Consider the following 15,552-nt stretch of genomic DNA (forward strand, 5'->3'; position numbering starts at 1 on the left):
AGAACTGCTATATGAAATAAAGAGTACAAGTCTATCTCGTCTATTCAGAAGCAGACACTATTTAACTAATGAATCCTAGGTATTCAGCTTTAGGTAATATTAACGATAAGGAAAAATAGGTTCCTCTGCAAAAAATGTGTTTTGCAACTTGAATGTTCACATTGTAATCAGCTTTTTCAATCTCATAAATACAAAACTAATATTTTTTTCACATTCTCAGTACATAGTGTATGTTTTCTATCACTTAATATATAGTACAATCAGTTCTTCACAGATGAGTTTTAGTAAGCATATTTGAAAATACAAAAAGTTCATTTAAAAAGAGATGTTAGAATGCAGAAGAAGGCAATCAATACATTAAATTAAGAAAGCAGAGAAATGGAAAATGCTACTGGCTGCTGCTTTTAAGTTGAATAGTAAGCAAGAAAAATACCCTAGCAATGATTTCTCATAGATATTATTTCAATCCAGAAAAAATATTATGTAGAGAAGTAAGCTTTAGTATAGTATATTGTAAAGAAGAATAAATATTCTTCTGAATGTACGTCAATATCATTTATTTACATTTAGTCATAAAGTATATATTGATTCCTAATAATTGGCTGGCAGCATTTTGGAAACAGCTTACCATTGGTTTCTTCTTTGGGTTGAGAGAGAATGACTGGCCCACAAACACTCAGTTGTCATCATGTCTAAGGCAGGACTAAAAGTCATGGTGTACCAATTTCTAGCCTGATTCCTTTAATCATTGTACCATATTGGGACTCTTATCGCAATGTTTAGACTCACTGAATTGGTCAAATGGAACTGTAATTTCTTAGCAGTGTCTTATGTCCTACAGTACAATATATTCAGTACAATATATTAACTTTGAGGGAAGGGGTAAATGAAGACAAAAACAAAATAAAGCTTATAGTTAGTGTGATTGCCACCCATGTGTTCAGTAATGATATCCTTATGTCACATTAAACATTTTAAGGAGCTTTTTGAGTTCACTCAAAGCTTTGGTATAGTGCAGCTTGTAACTTCTTCCCATCCTTTTCTAGTTTCATACAATTACTCATTTCTTGTTTTTGTTAAAATAAAATAAAATAAAATAAAATAAGCAGTGGTCACTTAGAAGTGAGATCCAATAGGAAAAGATCACAAAAAATGACCAATGCTTATTATGATTGAATATCACATATTTTTTGCACACTTACAAAAATGTAGGTGTGTAAAAAGTAGCTGAAATTCAATCATAATAATCTTTAGGATGTGATAGGTCAATTTAGAGAACAAACAGACATATCAGTGAGGTGCCTCCTAAATCTTCTTCAATGCCCACAGTTTCTCTTCGAGCAGTTTTATGTTCTCCCAACATAATATTTTCTTCAGTGAAGTTTGTTGACATTTATTTATTTCTGCTACGTATAGACTTGATTTAGGTAGAATATTCATGCTCTTTCCACATTCATTTAATGTAAAAATATTACTTACCTTAGATGCTCTAAAACAAAAGGAAGTTGATTTTGTGTCAGCCTTTTCTCTGTCTAATAAGACAAGACCCAGGTCTTCTGTCAATGCTAAAAACTGTCCTGTTGTAATATGTCGAAGGCGAAATGGTTGTCCCCAGCGAATATGACTTCTACTCCAGCTTAAAAATTGTTTAAAGAATATTTAGTTTATGGTTTACATAGACCATTCTAAGTATTTATTTACCAATGAATTTATTTATCAATGGAACAGAAGTTGTGGATGCTTCATCAGTGGAGAAGAGTCAAGAAGTCAAGAAGAGACTGGACAGCCATCTGTCAGAAATGGTGTAGGATCTCTTGCTTGAGCAAGGGGTTGGAATAGATAACCTACAAAATTCCTTCCAATTCTATTATTCTATTCTGTTCTATTTTTAGGAGATATTCATTTTCATGCACTAAGTGCAGGCTTAATTCTACCAGTAAAGTGAAAAAAAACTTGCATTTATTTGTTTTATGTTTCATTTGGTAAGATCTCAATTTATTTCAACCGAAGATCTTACTTAGGGGCATCTTTTAATAGGTTCAACAAAGTCTCATAACAGTATTACAATTTAATTCAGATTCAGATTCATTATTTTCTTAGATGTTTGGAATTTTTTAAGCTTCTTTCTTACTATGTTTAGTAGTACATTTTTCTTTTCCTTCAAAAATTGAGATGCAAGCTGTAAAGTCACTTTCAGGCTCATCATTATCCTACCATCTAAATTCAGTAGTTATCTCTAAGACTTTAATCCTATGGCCCTGAGACAGTATCCCATAAGACATAATACACACTAACACAACCAACACAGGTCATATTTTAAGGAAGGATCCAATTGCAGCAAACAAATATACCAGGGGTTCTGACCAGTTCTGGAGAACAAGTAGTGGAAATTTTGAGTAGTTCAGAGAACCAGCAAATACCATCTCTGACTGGAGATTTTACAGTATCCTTCTCCTGCCACGCCCACCAAGCCACAGAACTGGTAGTAATTTTTTTTGAATCCCATCACTGAAATAAACCCATTCCTGTCTGTCATTCTGGCTACTCGGGATAATTTTCCTAATATTGGATACCCCAGATTGGAAAGGAACATCAGCAAGAAAGCTCGGTGAGAATAAGGTAGGGGATTGAAAAGGAGAAAATTTGTAGCAACTGAAATATTTAAGTCTAAAAAGAAATACTACACAACAAAAATAGGAAGTAGCAAACTCTTTTCTGGTTTCTGCCTATCAATCTGTAAACTGGTAGACAAGAAAGCCTGGTGGATTTCCCAGACCAAAATACTGTATATTCTATTATACAGGGCAGCATAATGTAAAAACAATGAATATAACATAAAATCACAACACCTTATTCGAAGAGGTTCTACTCTCCAAAGTGATCTTGCACGGACTCCAGCTCCCCCAGTTTCATAAAAGACCCGCCTAGAAATAGATTAAGCATGCTGAGATGCACTGTAGCATTATTAAATGTATGCAGAATTATAATCAGTGACTGAAATATACACAGCATTTGGAGATTGCAGCTTTTTCTGTAATAATTGGCAACTTCTTTCAGTAAGTTTCAGAATTATACTTTGCTATATAAACTGAATAATTCTAAAATAATTTAATCGTTATTAAATCAAAACCGGATCTCTTGTAATCCTATTCATTAGAATTAGGAGTGCAGTGTAAACCTCAAATTCTTCTTATTAATAAAGCATTTGAAATTACTGATATTTCCATTAGTTTCCAGATTTTAATGATCAGATATTTAGGAGTAACATGGTGGTTTTAGAATTAAGGATAGTCATATTATCCTACTATGTTGGCACTTTTCCCCCCTGAAATTGACTTTGTAATTTTTTATAATTTTACAAAGTTTTTTTCTAATGCAAAACTGAAAAAAATGGGTGAAAAAGAGTGAAACAATGCACATTACCAAAAAGATTTCCATTTTATTAAGGGTTTTATTTGTTTATTTAGACTCTCTGCCATTCTAGTTGACCAGACTCTAAGCACCCTATAATTCTTTCTTCTAGTAACTAAGATTAAAGGAACAAATAATAATATCAATAATAATAGTATCATTGGTAAAGAAAATCCTACCCATTCTACACAATAATCATCCATAATCACAATAAATCCATCCCACCACGTTTTCTACCTCAGGAGCCAATAATCACAACTCCATTTCATCCCCAAAGACCCTGAGAAATAGCCCCAACTCAATCCTGTCAGGAAGCCACACAGACTATACAGTGATATAGTATAAAATTCTTCCCAAACACAACAAGCCTTATTTGTGATCAAAGTTGTGCTATGTCACTAAAGACAGAACTGGTCCAATTATACTTTCAATTATGTCCAACAATAGACAACTTGTCATGGCCAAACAAACCAGGTAGGTATCCCAAGAGGGAGATCAACCACCTGCTAAGGAGTTTTCATGGCAAAGCTAGCAAGAATCAGTATAAGAACTTTTGATCCTACCTAAACATATTTTCATCCATTCTATCAAGATTAAATACATCTTCATTTATTTATCAGCATGCAGTGAGTAAACTGTCTTTTAGTTTCAAAATCTGAACTTTTGGCTGATTATCTTTTACAAATTTTCTGAAATATTATATTATATATAATTCTGCTAGGTACATTTTGAACTGCAACAACTACAAGCTGGTAAATACCACTTATCTCAAATTAAACAATCTTAGTTTGCAGCAGCAGTTAACTACAAATACTTGCTCCAGTTTTTTTTATGTCTGTCACACAATGCCCTTTGCTAACTTTCCCTTTGCTTCCATCAGTGCTTTATATTATTTGCTTCATTTATCTCACAAAAAAGGGCAAGATGCAGATGTTTTGCCTCACTGCTATTATGTTCATATCTTTACAGACAGTTGAACAAGCAACAAGGACAAGATGCAGCGTAGCCAGAGGGCACTTGGCATGTGATGTGACTATTGATACAGGACCAACAGTGCTAATCTCTAATGCCAAGCATTCTCATCTTTTAACAATAAACAGTGATGTTATTTCAAGGATATTTGAAGGTTCTTATTAAGAAAAACACACCTATGGAATGTAGTGCTGAGTAATTAAGTTTGGAATAGGAAACATTTTTCATATATTTAAGTGGACCACGTGATACTAATTCATGTTTTTTGTAGGACAGAGATAGATAGATAGATAGATAGATAGATAGATAGATAGATAGATAGATAGATAGATGATAGATAGGAGAGATGCCAGTTGTTCTAGTGCATCTAACTTGAATTATATTGCCTAGATATAATTGTCTTGAAAAAGTTTATTAATGTAAAATGTTTATTTTACATTAATAGAAGAATGGCAACAAAAGTCAATCTGATATGTGCCATGTGTCACAAATGCTTGTTCACTATTTCTGAATGAAGACTGTTTGGGTTTGCAGCTTAAATTAAAGATGGAAAATATGCACAATCTATAGTGCAACTCACTTATGTGGTGAATCGTTCTGTTCTGTAGATGCGATGGTCAAGCATTCATCATGGCCATGAAACAAACGTAGTACGTGACCACCAAGCAGGTATCCTAGAGGAGGAGACAATAATTAACTTGGACAGCATTTTAACAATACGTATCTAGAAATGGAAGTATATCTACCTATTGCATTATAATCTAAAAGGTCTAGGCTATTTTCTCTTTCTAATGCCCGCTCAGTTGCCTTAAGCAAATCACCACTTATAAAATAACAGGAATAAAAATTCCTGTCATCATTTCCCCACATGGCACAGGAATAGCTCGGTTGTTTTTGCTCCTGCTTTCGATTAGCCACACTTATTTTCAACAAATCTACTTGATCTACTGTGTGCTTTAATTGTAATAAGGCGGTTTCAAAGTATTGGCTACAAATACAGGTTATTTGATGCAATAAGTACAACTCTATAGAACATAAAACAAAATGGATATAATTGAAATCCATTTAATACCTACTCCATACAAAAAGGAAATTAAAAATTGCCACCATTCATCCATAAGGAAATCTCTTGAAAAAAAGTCAGCATTAATTTGACATTTTGCATAACCACTGGTCTCCTGAGGGGGGAAAAAGACTAAATGCTTATCAATTTCACCCCAATTTCCTATTCCTAGCAACTACCGCAAGGATCTGTAAATCAAAACAAGTCAAATTAATACTGACTGCATTTTAAATTAGAATCAACAGAATGCCATGTAATTCAAGTCATACAAAAAATATCCAAGTAGATGTTGGGAATAGTAACTGTTGTGAAAGGAGGTGGGTGAGGGAGAGGGATTTGTGAGATGATGAAGCTACCAATCCAATTTAACAATTGGAAACAAAATTCAATGTCAACCGAAGAAAGGCTGCAGAAAGCGAGATAAGAGTTCTCACCAACTGGAAAATAGACCAGTTATAATCACAAGTTGGTTATGTTGGTGCATAATCATAAAATGTCTTACTTGCCATGGGCAGCTTCAAGGGGAGCAAATGATGAACCATATTATCATGTAAATGGTGACACACAAACTTGTGTCAGAGGCCAGGATGCAAGTACATAATTACAACATATGCAAGATCATGTCATCATGATTTTCTGTCAACTTGTAGAGTACCATTACTGTAAACAGAACCCTGCCCACCTCCAAAAAATCTGGATTTCATTGCAAACCTGTTCAGCTGCTAAACAGTACAGGATGAAGCACAATAATTACAGATTTAGTGCTAACAACCCATGTGGAAGAGCCCCAATGCATATGAAACATTTTGAACACAGCACTATGCTACAGTACTACTTGAATACATGACTTTCATAGAACAAATAACAAGTAATGTTTCATACCACTGATCATGGTATCCAACTGGATTGACTGATTGCCAGTAGGAGACTGCTAATGGTAATGGTATTGTAGTAATTCTCCTCCTGCCTCAAGAGATATTTCTATTTAATACAACAGGACAAAGACTTTGTCTCTCTTGCTTAACATGTATGGGAAACTGCAAAATCAGTCACCATTAGGTATGTTGAGGATAGCCAGCTGTAGGTCTTGATCTCAGATCTTTCAAGTTATGTTGATGAGGCTTGTTTCAACACTTGAGGGCTGTTGGATTATGGAATGGAGATGGGAGGAGAACAATCTTGAACTCAACAATGCAAGACAGTGCATTCCAAGTTTATCTGGAATCATAGGTTGTTCATCTATAGTTCTGAATGGGTAAACATTCCCCAGACAGAACTGGTGTACAACCTGAAAGTCCTCCTGGACACAATGCAGACTTAGCTATAGCCAGGAGGGCTTTTACTCAAATTCATTCCAGTATTCCAATTGTGCTCCTTCCTGCATGGAGGATTCCCCTCCCCCCCCACATTCACTTGTGCCTTAGTCATCTCTGTAATGTAGTCTGCACGCAACTGCCCTAGAAGACCATTCAAAAGCTGTAGCTGATTCAGAATGCATGCTGCAGACACTGTATACTTTGGTTTGCTCATGTAACATTTCTGCTATACAGACTGCCCTGGTTACCCAGAAGCTCCTGGTATAATTCAAGGTTGTTGTTATCCACAAAGACCTGCATGGCATACAGCCTAGCTATCTAAGGGACTTGCTTACTCCCCATTGTCCCTGATGCTCAGTAAGATCTGTTCGAGTGGGCATTTTCCAAGGTCTCATTTGACAACCAAAGTCATACTGTATGAAGGAATCCAGGAGAAAAGGTGATGGTGACTTTAAAAAAAACCAGTTTGTTACAGAGCAAATGTGGCAAATGTGGCTTTTTTTCTAAGGGGGAAAGATGACTATATAAATGGTTAATCACCCAGTTTATGGTCTCTGCATGATATATGTTTGTAGATATGTGTGTAACTTTGAGCAGGAGTTCTGAAACACATAGAAAGTAAATATCGCTTCATATCAGGTATCACTTACAGAATATGGTGCTATTATAACAGCTACTTTCCTAGATCAGTGGTGGTTAACCTTTTCGGCACCAAGTGCCAAAACATGTGCACGCACGCAGAAAACTGGAAGCTCACCTTCCTGCCACGCATATGCGCATCGGCCACCTGCGCACCGGAAAGCTGTTCTTCCAGTTTCCGGCACTTCCACATGTGCGAAGACCAGCTGGCTGGTGCACATGCATGCGCCAGAACCCAGAAGAGCAACAGGCGATAGATAGCTGGCATGCCCGGGGAGATGGCTCTGTGTGCCACTTCTGGCATGCAAGCCATAGGTTTGCCATCACGGTCCTAGATGCTTTAAAAAGACTAAATAAATGCAAAAAGCCTGGGCAATAAACCCCTGGATAGCAGAAGAAACTTTCAGGGAACACTATAGTCTTGTGTTCTTCTGGTAGAGAATCAGCTGATAAAAACTAAAGCCATCTGGAAATGTTACTTTGTAATGTATAAATGCAGTAGAAAAATGTTAATTGTATGGCAATGGTACATGATAAACCACTAAAACACAAGAACAAATTGTTGTTGACTGATAAATAACACTACTTTTATTCCATCAAGTTAATCCTTTGTATAAAATCAATACTGCATAAGGTAACAGGTGAACAGGGGAAAGATAAAAAGCTTGGCTTTTCTATAGATTTACATTTTAATGGAACATAAATTTCCAACCCGTTAAACATTGAGAGGCCAGGATGAATGGAGGCATTGCCTTGTTGCAAACAAAAGGAAAATGATTCATCAGTATCTCCAGGTGAAATTGTTCTAAACTCACTTGCTGAATAACAATCCCATTAATATGTATTGAAAACAAATGTTACATAAGAATACAGATCTGAATATAATGCTGTCAACACAAAATACTAAAACAATTAGAAATTCAAGCCCAGTCCTAAAATTAACCACAAAGGGTTTAACAACTTTTAGACTGTGTGGCTTCCCAGAGATTTTCAGACTGTTTCAGGCAAGCTCCCCTAAGTTCATGGAATCATGTTCGATCCCACAGAGTTCTGCATTGGGAAAACCTGTGCAGAACAAAAGCCATACGAAGATTAGCAAATAAATAAATAAATAAATCTAAAAGCACATATGACTTTATCAGAATAGGGCTTGACTTCAACACAAAGGAAGCCAAAAGAAGCAGCAGCAGCAGAGGAAATGGGCTGCTGGGTGTGATGAAAGCCTCAGAATCAAGCTGAAAGGTGACATTTTGCAAACCTTTCTGAAGCAAAAGCTTTCACATTTCACTCATACTGGGAGCAGGTGCTTTCCATTTGGAAATAGAACATTGTCAAAAGAATCTGATTTCTTTAGCACTATTTTTAGTCATTTACAAGAAGAATACATACAGTGGTTGTCACATCTCCCTTTTTATTTTTATTTTTTATTTTCCTCTTTCCTCTCTCCCTCCATCCCCCCCCCTCTTTTTTTTTTGCTAAAAGGTTTTTAGCTGTTTATGGAGAGAAAAAATACAACATAAAAAATATGATTGCAATACAAAATGCAACTGATAGCCAAACAATAAGATTTTGGCACTAATAAGCTGGTTATCTTTTAAATGAATGGAAAATTTTAACTAGCCTTAAGGAGAACTCTTTTTTCCAATCTCCTGATTTCCCTTTTTCCTTCTGGCTCTTTCCTCAAACCCCCAATTGTAGCAGAGTGTTCCAAGGGGTGCGAAAAATGCTCATTTTCCCCCCAAGCTATCATATAAGTATTCCAAATACAAACTGTCTTTAAGCATTGTTATAAATATGTCATGCATTACTTTTTTAATCTTCTGGCAAAACTAGATGCTAAAAACATATTAGTGCATTATTCTTCATACAGTATCTAATAACGTATTATTTTTTCCATTATTCATAATTATATTATTAAAGCTACATTGCTGGCAATGATGTATGAGACTTGCCTGATTTTCTTTCCCCTTTTAGTCAACCCTGAGTTTCCATTTATTGATTTCAAATACATTATTTAAATGTTGAATCTTGACATGCAAAATGCAAAATATTATATATTGACTATTTACCTTTCCACCAATTGCTTACTAAATATGATAAAGGGTTTTTGTATGTGTGCCTATTGAGTTTTCAGAGAAACATCCTGGAATTTTATCTTCCAAGGAAGGAAGGGAGGGAGGGAGAGAGGGACAGAGGAATGGAGGGAGAAAGGAAAGAAGGAAGGAAGTGTTCCATACTAGCAGGCTTGAAGACCTGCATTCCTATTGGTCCGGAAGAGCCGGGCCGTGATTGGACGATGTAAAGCACTCGTGATTGGTTCGTATGGGGTTTGCCGCGATTGGGTAAAACCAAGCGCTGCAAGCTCAAAAGGCTGTCATAGGCTGCCTGGCCACGGCCAGCTCTATAAAAAGGGCTGCCGCGGCTAGGGCTGTTGTCTCAGAATCTGTTTGCTAAATAAAGAGCTGTTGTTCACTACTTGAGCCTCATCTTTCAATGGGACCCACCGACCATACTTAACACTGGCGACGAAGGTGGGATTCTGAGACAACGAGGCTGATTAGCACGTGGCAAGCAGCGCAGAGACAACCAGCGAAATGGCCAGCAGCGCCGCACCACCCGCACCATTCAACCCCGCCAGCGAGGACTGGGAGTCCTACATTGATAGTTTCCAAATGTTTTTGGAATCCAATAACTTAAAAGACGCTACCGGCAGCAAGAAGCGAGCGGTCTTTTAACACACTGCGGGCCCGCCATTTTTAAAATGGCCAAGGCACTAGCGAAGCCCGCAGATGTCAAGACAATGGATTGGGACACCCTAGCTCCCATCCTCCGTAACCACTATGCTCCGGCTGTGCCAACTCTCATCCAAAGGCACGATTTCTATCAGCGAGATCAGCGCGAGGGTGAGAGCATCGGTGAATTCGTAGCTGACCTGAGGGACCTAGGGGGCTTGTGCGGATTCGCCAACTTGGACAAGGCCATGCGTGACCGGGTCGTCCTCGGGCTGAAAGACCCAGCACTCCAAAGCAGGTTGATGGCCAAGGGTGACATCTCCTCACCGATGCCATAGCCGAAGCCACCGCAGCCGAAGCCACCCGTAAGTCAGCGGTGCGAATGCGGCGTTCAAATGGAACCGACCGCCAATCAACCAGCAAGACGACCACCGCACCAGAAAAACTCGCAGCCTCCACCCACCATGGTGACATCGAATCCCCTTCTGACAGTGAAGAGGAAGAAATTCACAGACTTCAGTCAGATCGCGAGAGGTGAGACCGGCGCGGTCGTAAGTCAGGGTACCAATGTGCCGGCTGCGGAGGAAATCACCCGCGTTCGAATGCAAGTTCCTGGACGCTGTTTGCCATTTTTGCGAGAAGCGAGGGCATATCGCCAAAGTATGCCGCAACAAAAGAAATTTCAGCCCCTGGCATCGAGGAAACAGCCCGAGAAGACTAGATGGCACCCCCACCAAGAACCGGGACCGCCTGACTGACAGCAGATGGAGCCGTGATAGCCGAACCAAGAAGTTCATCGATGCACCAAGAAGAGAAGAAACACACCAAACAGTTATCATTGGCCACGCTTCATCAATAGACGCACGGAAGATACGTGTTGAGGTCGCCATCAAAAACCAACCATGCACCATGGAAGTAGACTCTGGCTCCTACCTCTCTATGGTCTCTTGGTGGACCATAAAATGCCTGATACCCACCATACGCCGCGAAGAACTAAGCGACCAGAAACTGATCTTAAGAGACTATCAAGGAAACCGCATCCCAGTCGCTGGTACAGGACACTTCAAGATTTCTTTCAAAAACCATACCAGCATCCTACCACTCACAATCGTTGATAAGGACCGCCCCAGCCTACTCGGCTTGCAATGGTTCATACCGCTGGGGATTGAGATGGCAGGCATCAACCACACAGATGATGAAGACTGGAAAGCGACGCTCATACAAGACTTCCAAGAGGTCTTCGATGACACCTTAGGCAAGTACAAGGGGTCCCCAATCTCCTTTAATCTTAGCCCTGACATCGCTCCCATCCGCCTCAAACCACGCCGAGTGCCATTTGCACTCAAGCCGAAAATAGATGAGTAATTAAATAAGCTCATAGCACAAGGCGATTAGAACCTATCGACCATGCCCGATGGGAAACACCAATTGTAACCCCCATCAAACCAGATGGCTCCCTGAGAATTTGTGGAGACTACAAGGCCACCCTCAACCATGCCCTGCAGCAGAGTGCCTACCCCGTGCCAGTAGTCCAGCATCTTCTACACTCACTGGGGGTGGCAGAATCTTTGCAAAGCTCGACCTGGCACAAGCCTATCAACAACTGCCGGTCGATGCTGAAACCGCTGAGGCTCAAACTATCGTGACACATCGAGGGGCATTTAAATGCAACCGACTCCAATTTGGAGTCAGCGTCGCACCGGGCTTTTTCCAGAGCTTAATGGAAAGACTGCTGCATGGAATTAAAGGAGTCGTACCCTATTTCGATGACGTTTTAGTAGCAGCCCCAATAAAAAACAATTGGAAAAACGACTCAGGGCAGTCCTACAAAAATTTAAAGACTCCGGCCTCAAAGTAAAAAGAGAAGTTTCAATTATATGTATCGAAAGGGTTGAATTCTCGGATACCTCCTTGACAAGCAGGGAATTCACCCTACCGACAAAAACTAAAAGCCATCAAAGAAGCCCCAGACCAAAAACAAAACGGACCTCCAAGCTTTCCTTGGACTCATTAATTTCTATAATATTTTCCTACCCCAGAAAGCGACTGTCGCGGAACCTTGCATAGACTCCTCGATAAAAAGGCTTCCTGGATATGGGGACGGCGAGAGGAACATGCTTTTCAACAAATAAAAAACCTTTTGACTTCAGACGCAGTCTTCATTCAATATAACGAAACCCTACCACTGACTGTTACCTGCGATGCATCACCCTTTGGTGTTGGCGCAATCCTAAGCCACACTCTACCAAATGGAACAGAGGCTCCCGTTGCATTTTTTTCAAGAACCCTGTCCAAGCTGGAGAGGAACTACAGCCAGCTGGACAAAGAAGCCCTCGCCATTGTTTCCGCAGTAAAAAGATTCCACGAATACATTTATGGTAGGACATTTTCAATTATTACGGACCATAAACCCCTACTTGGCATTTTGGCGGGTAACAAACCCACTCCACACATCCTGTCACCTAGAATGACAAGATGGTCTGAATTTCTTGCCGCTTATAATTACCAATTAATACATCGACCAGGCAAGACTATCTCGCACGCCGATGCTTTAAGCCGATCCCCTTACCAGACGTGCAAGATGACCCAGCACCCACATTACCAATTTTACAAATAGAAACGGTATCCACACCACCATTGACCACGCAAGACATTGCCCACGAAACGAGAAAGGACAAACGCTTAGCGCGAGTTCTCAGCTGGGTGGGGAGGGCTGGCCAGAAAGCGAGAAAAATGAACTCTTTAAACCGTTTAAAAACCAACAAACTGAACTTTTTTCACAAAGGGGTGTATTCTGTGGGGAGACCGGGTGGTAATACCGGAATCATTACAGAAAAAGTTTTAGATTTACTACACGACGGGCACCCAGGCATTGTACGCATGAAAGCCCTGGCCAGAAGCTATGCTTGGTGGCCAGGTATGGACAAGCAAATTGAAACCTGGGTCGCCGCTTGCAACAGATGCCAAGAGACTTGCTCGGCTCCCCCAAAAGCCCCACCGTTGGAATGGGAGACACCCAGAGGCCCTTGGTCGCGCATCCATATTGACTTTGCTGGGCCAACCAAGGGGCACACCTTTTAAATCACTGTTGATGCTTACTCGAATTGGCTCGAAGTGAGCAAAATGAAAACAACCACCACGGAAGCTGTCATCAAGAAATTAAATAAACTTTTTGCCACGCATGGTCTGCCAGATGTGCTAGTATCTGACAATGGACCCCAGTTTACCGCATTGGCTTTCGAGCAATATTTGGCAGATCGTGGCATCCGACACGCATTGACATCGCCAGCTCACCCGGCGGCGAATGGCAGAGCTGAATGCATGGTTCAATTTACTAAAAAAACTCTTCAAAAAATTGAACATGGCAACATCCACGAGAAAATCACCAAAATGCTTCTAATACAACATATCACACCCAACACCACTACCAACAAGAGCCCAGCAGAATTGCTGATGGGCAGAAGACTCGGTCACCCCAGACCGTCTGCACCCTGCTTACACCCCAGAGAAACCCCCAGGATCCAGCAGCAAACACCGTGCCTTCAAAGTAGGAGACACTGTCTTCGCCAAAAACTTTACAGGGGACCCACTATGGCTCCCTGCAAAATCACCCAAATCACGGGCCCTCGGTCCTACTGCTCGAGACCACCGATGGTAGGTGTTGAAATGACATATTGACCAGCTAAGTTCTAGGCTGGCCACTCTTCCCCTCACAGACTCTAACCAAGAAATCAGAGTGGGGGAAACCTCAAACTCTGAAAAAGAACCGGTACCTGCGCAAGCAGAACACCCCCATACACATTAAGTAAAAACCAAACATTAAACCAACAATGCTTACCAGCCAGCAGGGAATCATGGCAGACGGGTACTTTGCCTGGAAGCAGCAGCCGGACAAGCTCTACCAGCCCAGAGAACCCAGGCGGGAGCAGCAGAGCAAACGACTCAACCAACCCGGAGTCACCAGGCGGGAGTCGCAGCTATAGGCCCGGCTCACCCTTCCAGGCGGTTCCATCGAGGAGCTTGAGAGCGACACGGAGCCCGTCCGAACCTGGACGACGACCAGAGACATTATGAACCGCGCAAGTCAAGTAGGCAGGTACGAAGACCCGCCTACTTGCATGACTACGTTACCCCGCCCTTGGATGGAACCAAGAGGGGAGGGGTGTTCCATACTAGCAGGCTTGAAGACCTGCATTCCTATTGGTCCGGAAGAGCCGGGCCGTGATTGGACGATGTAAAGCACTCGTGATTGGTTCGTATGGGGTTTGCCGCGATTGGGTAAAACCAAGCGCGGCAAGCTCAAAAGGCTGTCATAGGCTGCCTGGCCGCGGCCAGCTCTATAAAAAGGGCTGCTGCGGCTAGGGCTGTTGTCTCAGAATCTGTTTGCTAAATAAAGAGCTGTTATTCACTACTTGAGCCTCGTCTTTCAATGGGACCCACCGACCATACTTAACAGGAAGGAAGTTAGGAAGTTTTATATACCAGTTTGATCCAAAGTGTCATAGAATTAACAGAAGTTATTGCACATACTATCCTTTTATAGGTATACATTTCTCTGATCAGCAAGTGGGAAATAGAAAAGACTTGCTTTCTCTTATGAAATAGTTCTTATTGGGAGAAATAAAAATGGAAAGTTAAGACATAATCAAAAGATCTTCAAATTCATTAGGTAGCATACACAAAGTGATAACATTGGGAATCTACCCGATAATCACATACACTATTTACTGAGGTCAGTAAGGGCAAATGACACCTGATTTCAGTGAAAAATCAATACTTTCATAGCACATACTTTCCGTAGTAATATCCATGTCAAAATGGAGCCAGGAGGGATATGGTGCTTTCTTTCAGCTCATTTGTAAAAACTCCTTTTTCAGCTCATGGTTCTACTCTTTCCTTGTTATTACATCTTTACATTGTAAGAATAATCTATGCACAGACTTCTTTGCTTTAATTCAGGATTCTAAATATTCTGCAAGGATTATGCTAGCACAGATTTGTCATTGGAAACCATACAATAACCAACGGCCTTAAAATTTGAACAGCAACTATTACAATATATTTTAGCTGTAGAAATTACAAAGCACACTTACAAATAAGTAGTAATTTCAACTAGTAGCATAACCATAACTGAACAAACCTTCTTCAATGTTGCTTCCTGAACAAGTGGGGTGCACATTCCAGAGTGTTTGCATAAAGGAAGCATCTACTTGTGTGTTTCCATATGCCACAGAAAGATGCTGCAAAGAGCAAAAGTGAAAACACAAGACAACTATTATAGTTATTGCAAAGGAAGTATAAAAATACAGCATTAAACTTTTACCTCTTGGAGTTTTTAAGAATGAGGTGAAAAAACTAATCCCAATGTTTGCTAAAGTAATGTATAAGTAGCATTCTACTTCCTATTTTTTTAAAGCTA

At 40.2% G+C, this 15,552-nt stretch overlaps 1 protein-coding gene across 1 annotated transcript in view; it reads right to left on the minus strand.

Annotated features, from left to right (window-relative positions):
• The window catches only part of RYR3 (ryanodine receptor 3), a 312,006-nt gene that overhangs the window by 198,813 nt on the left and 97,641 nt on the right, over positions 1–15,552 (minus strand). Inside the window, exons 7-10 of the mRNA XM_087951743.1 lie at positions 15,274–15,373; positions 4,964–5,057; positions 2,850–2,924; positions 1,480–1,636 (exon numbers count right to left, since the gene is read on the minus strand). Of these exons, the coding sequence (XP_087807869.1) occupies positions 1,480–1,636; positions 2,850–2,924; positions 4,964–5,057; positions 15,274–15,373 (426 nt within the window). The remainder of the gene's footprint in view (positions 1–1,479; positions 1,637–2,849; positions 2,925–4,963; positions 5,058–15,273; positions 15,374–15,552) is intronic.

This window comes from Notechis scutatus, chromosome 1, assembly GCF_049901735.1.
Source record: "Notechis scutatus isolate UNSWTSFEM ecotype Mainland chromosome 1, rNotScu1.2, whole genome shotgun sequence".
In the NCBI taxonomy this organism is placed as follows: domain Eukaryota; kingdom Metazoa; phylum Chordata; class Lepidosauria; order Squamata; family Elapidae; genus Notechis; species Notechis scutatus.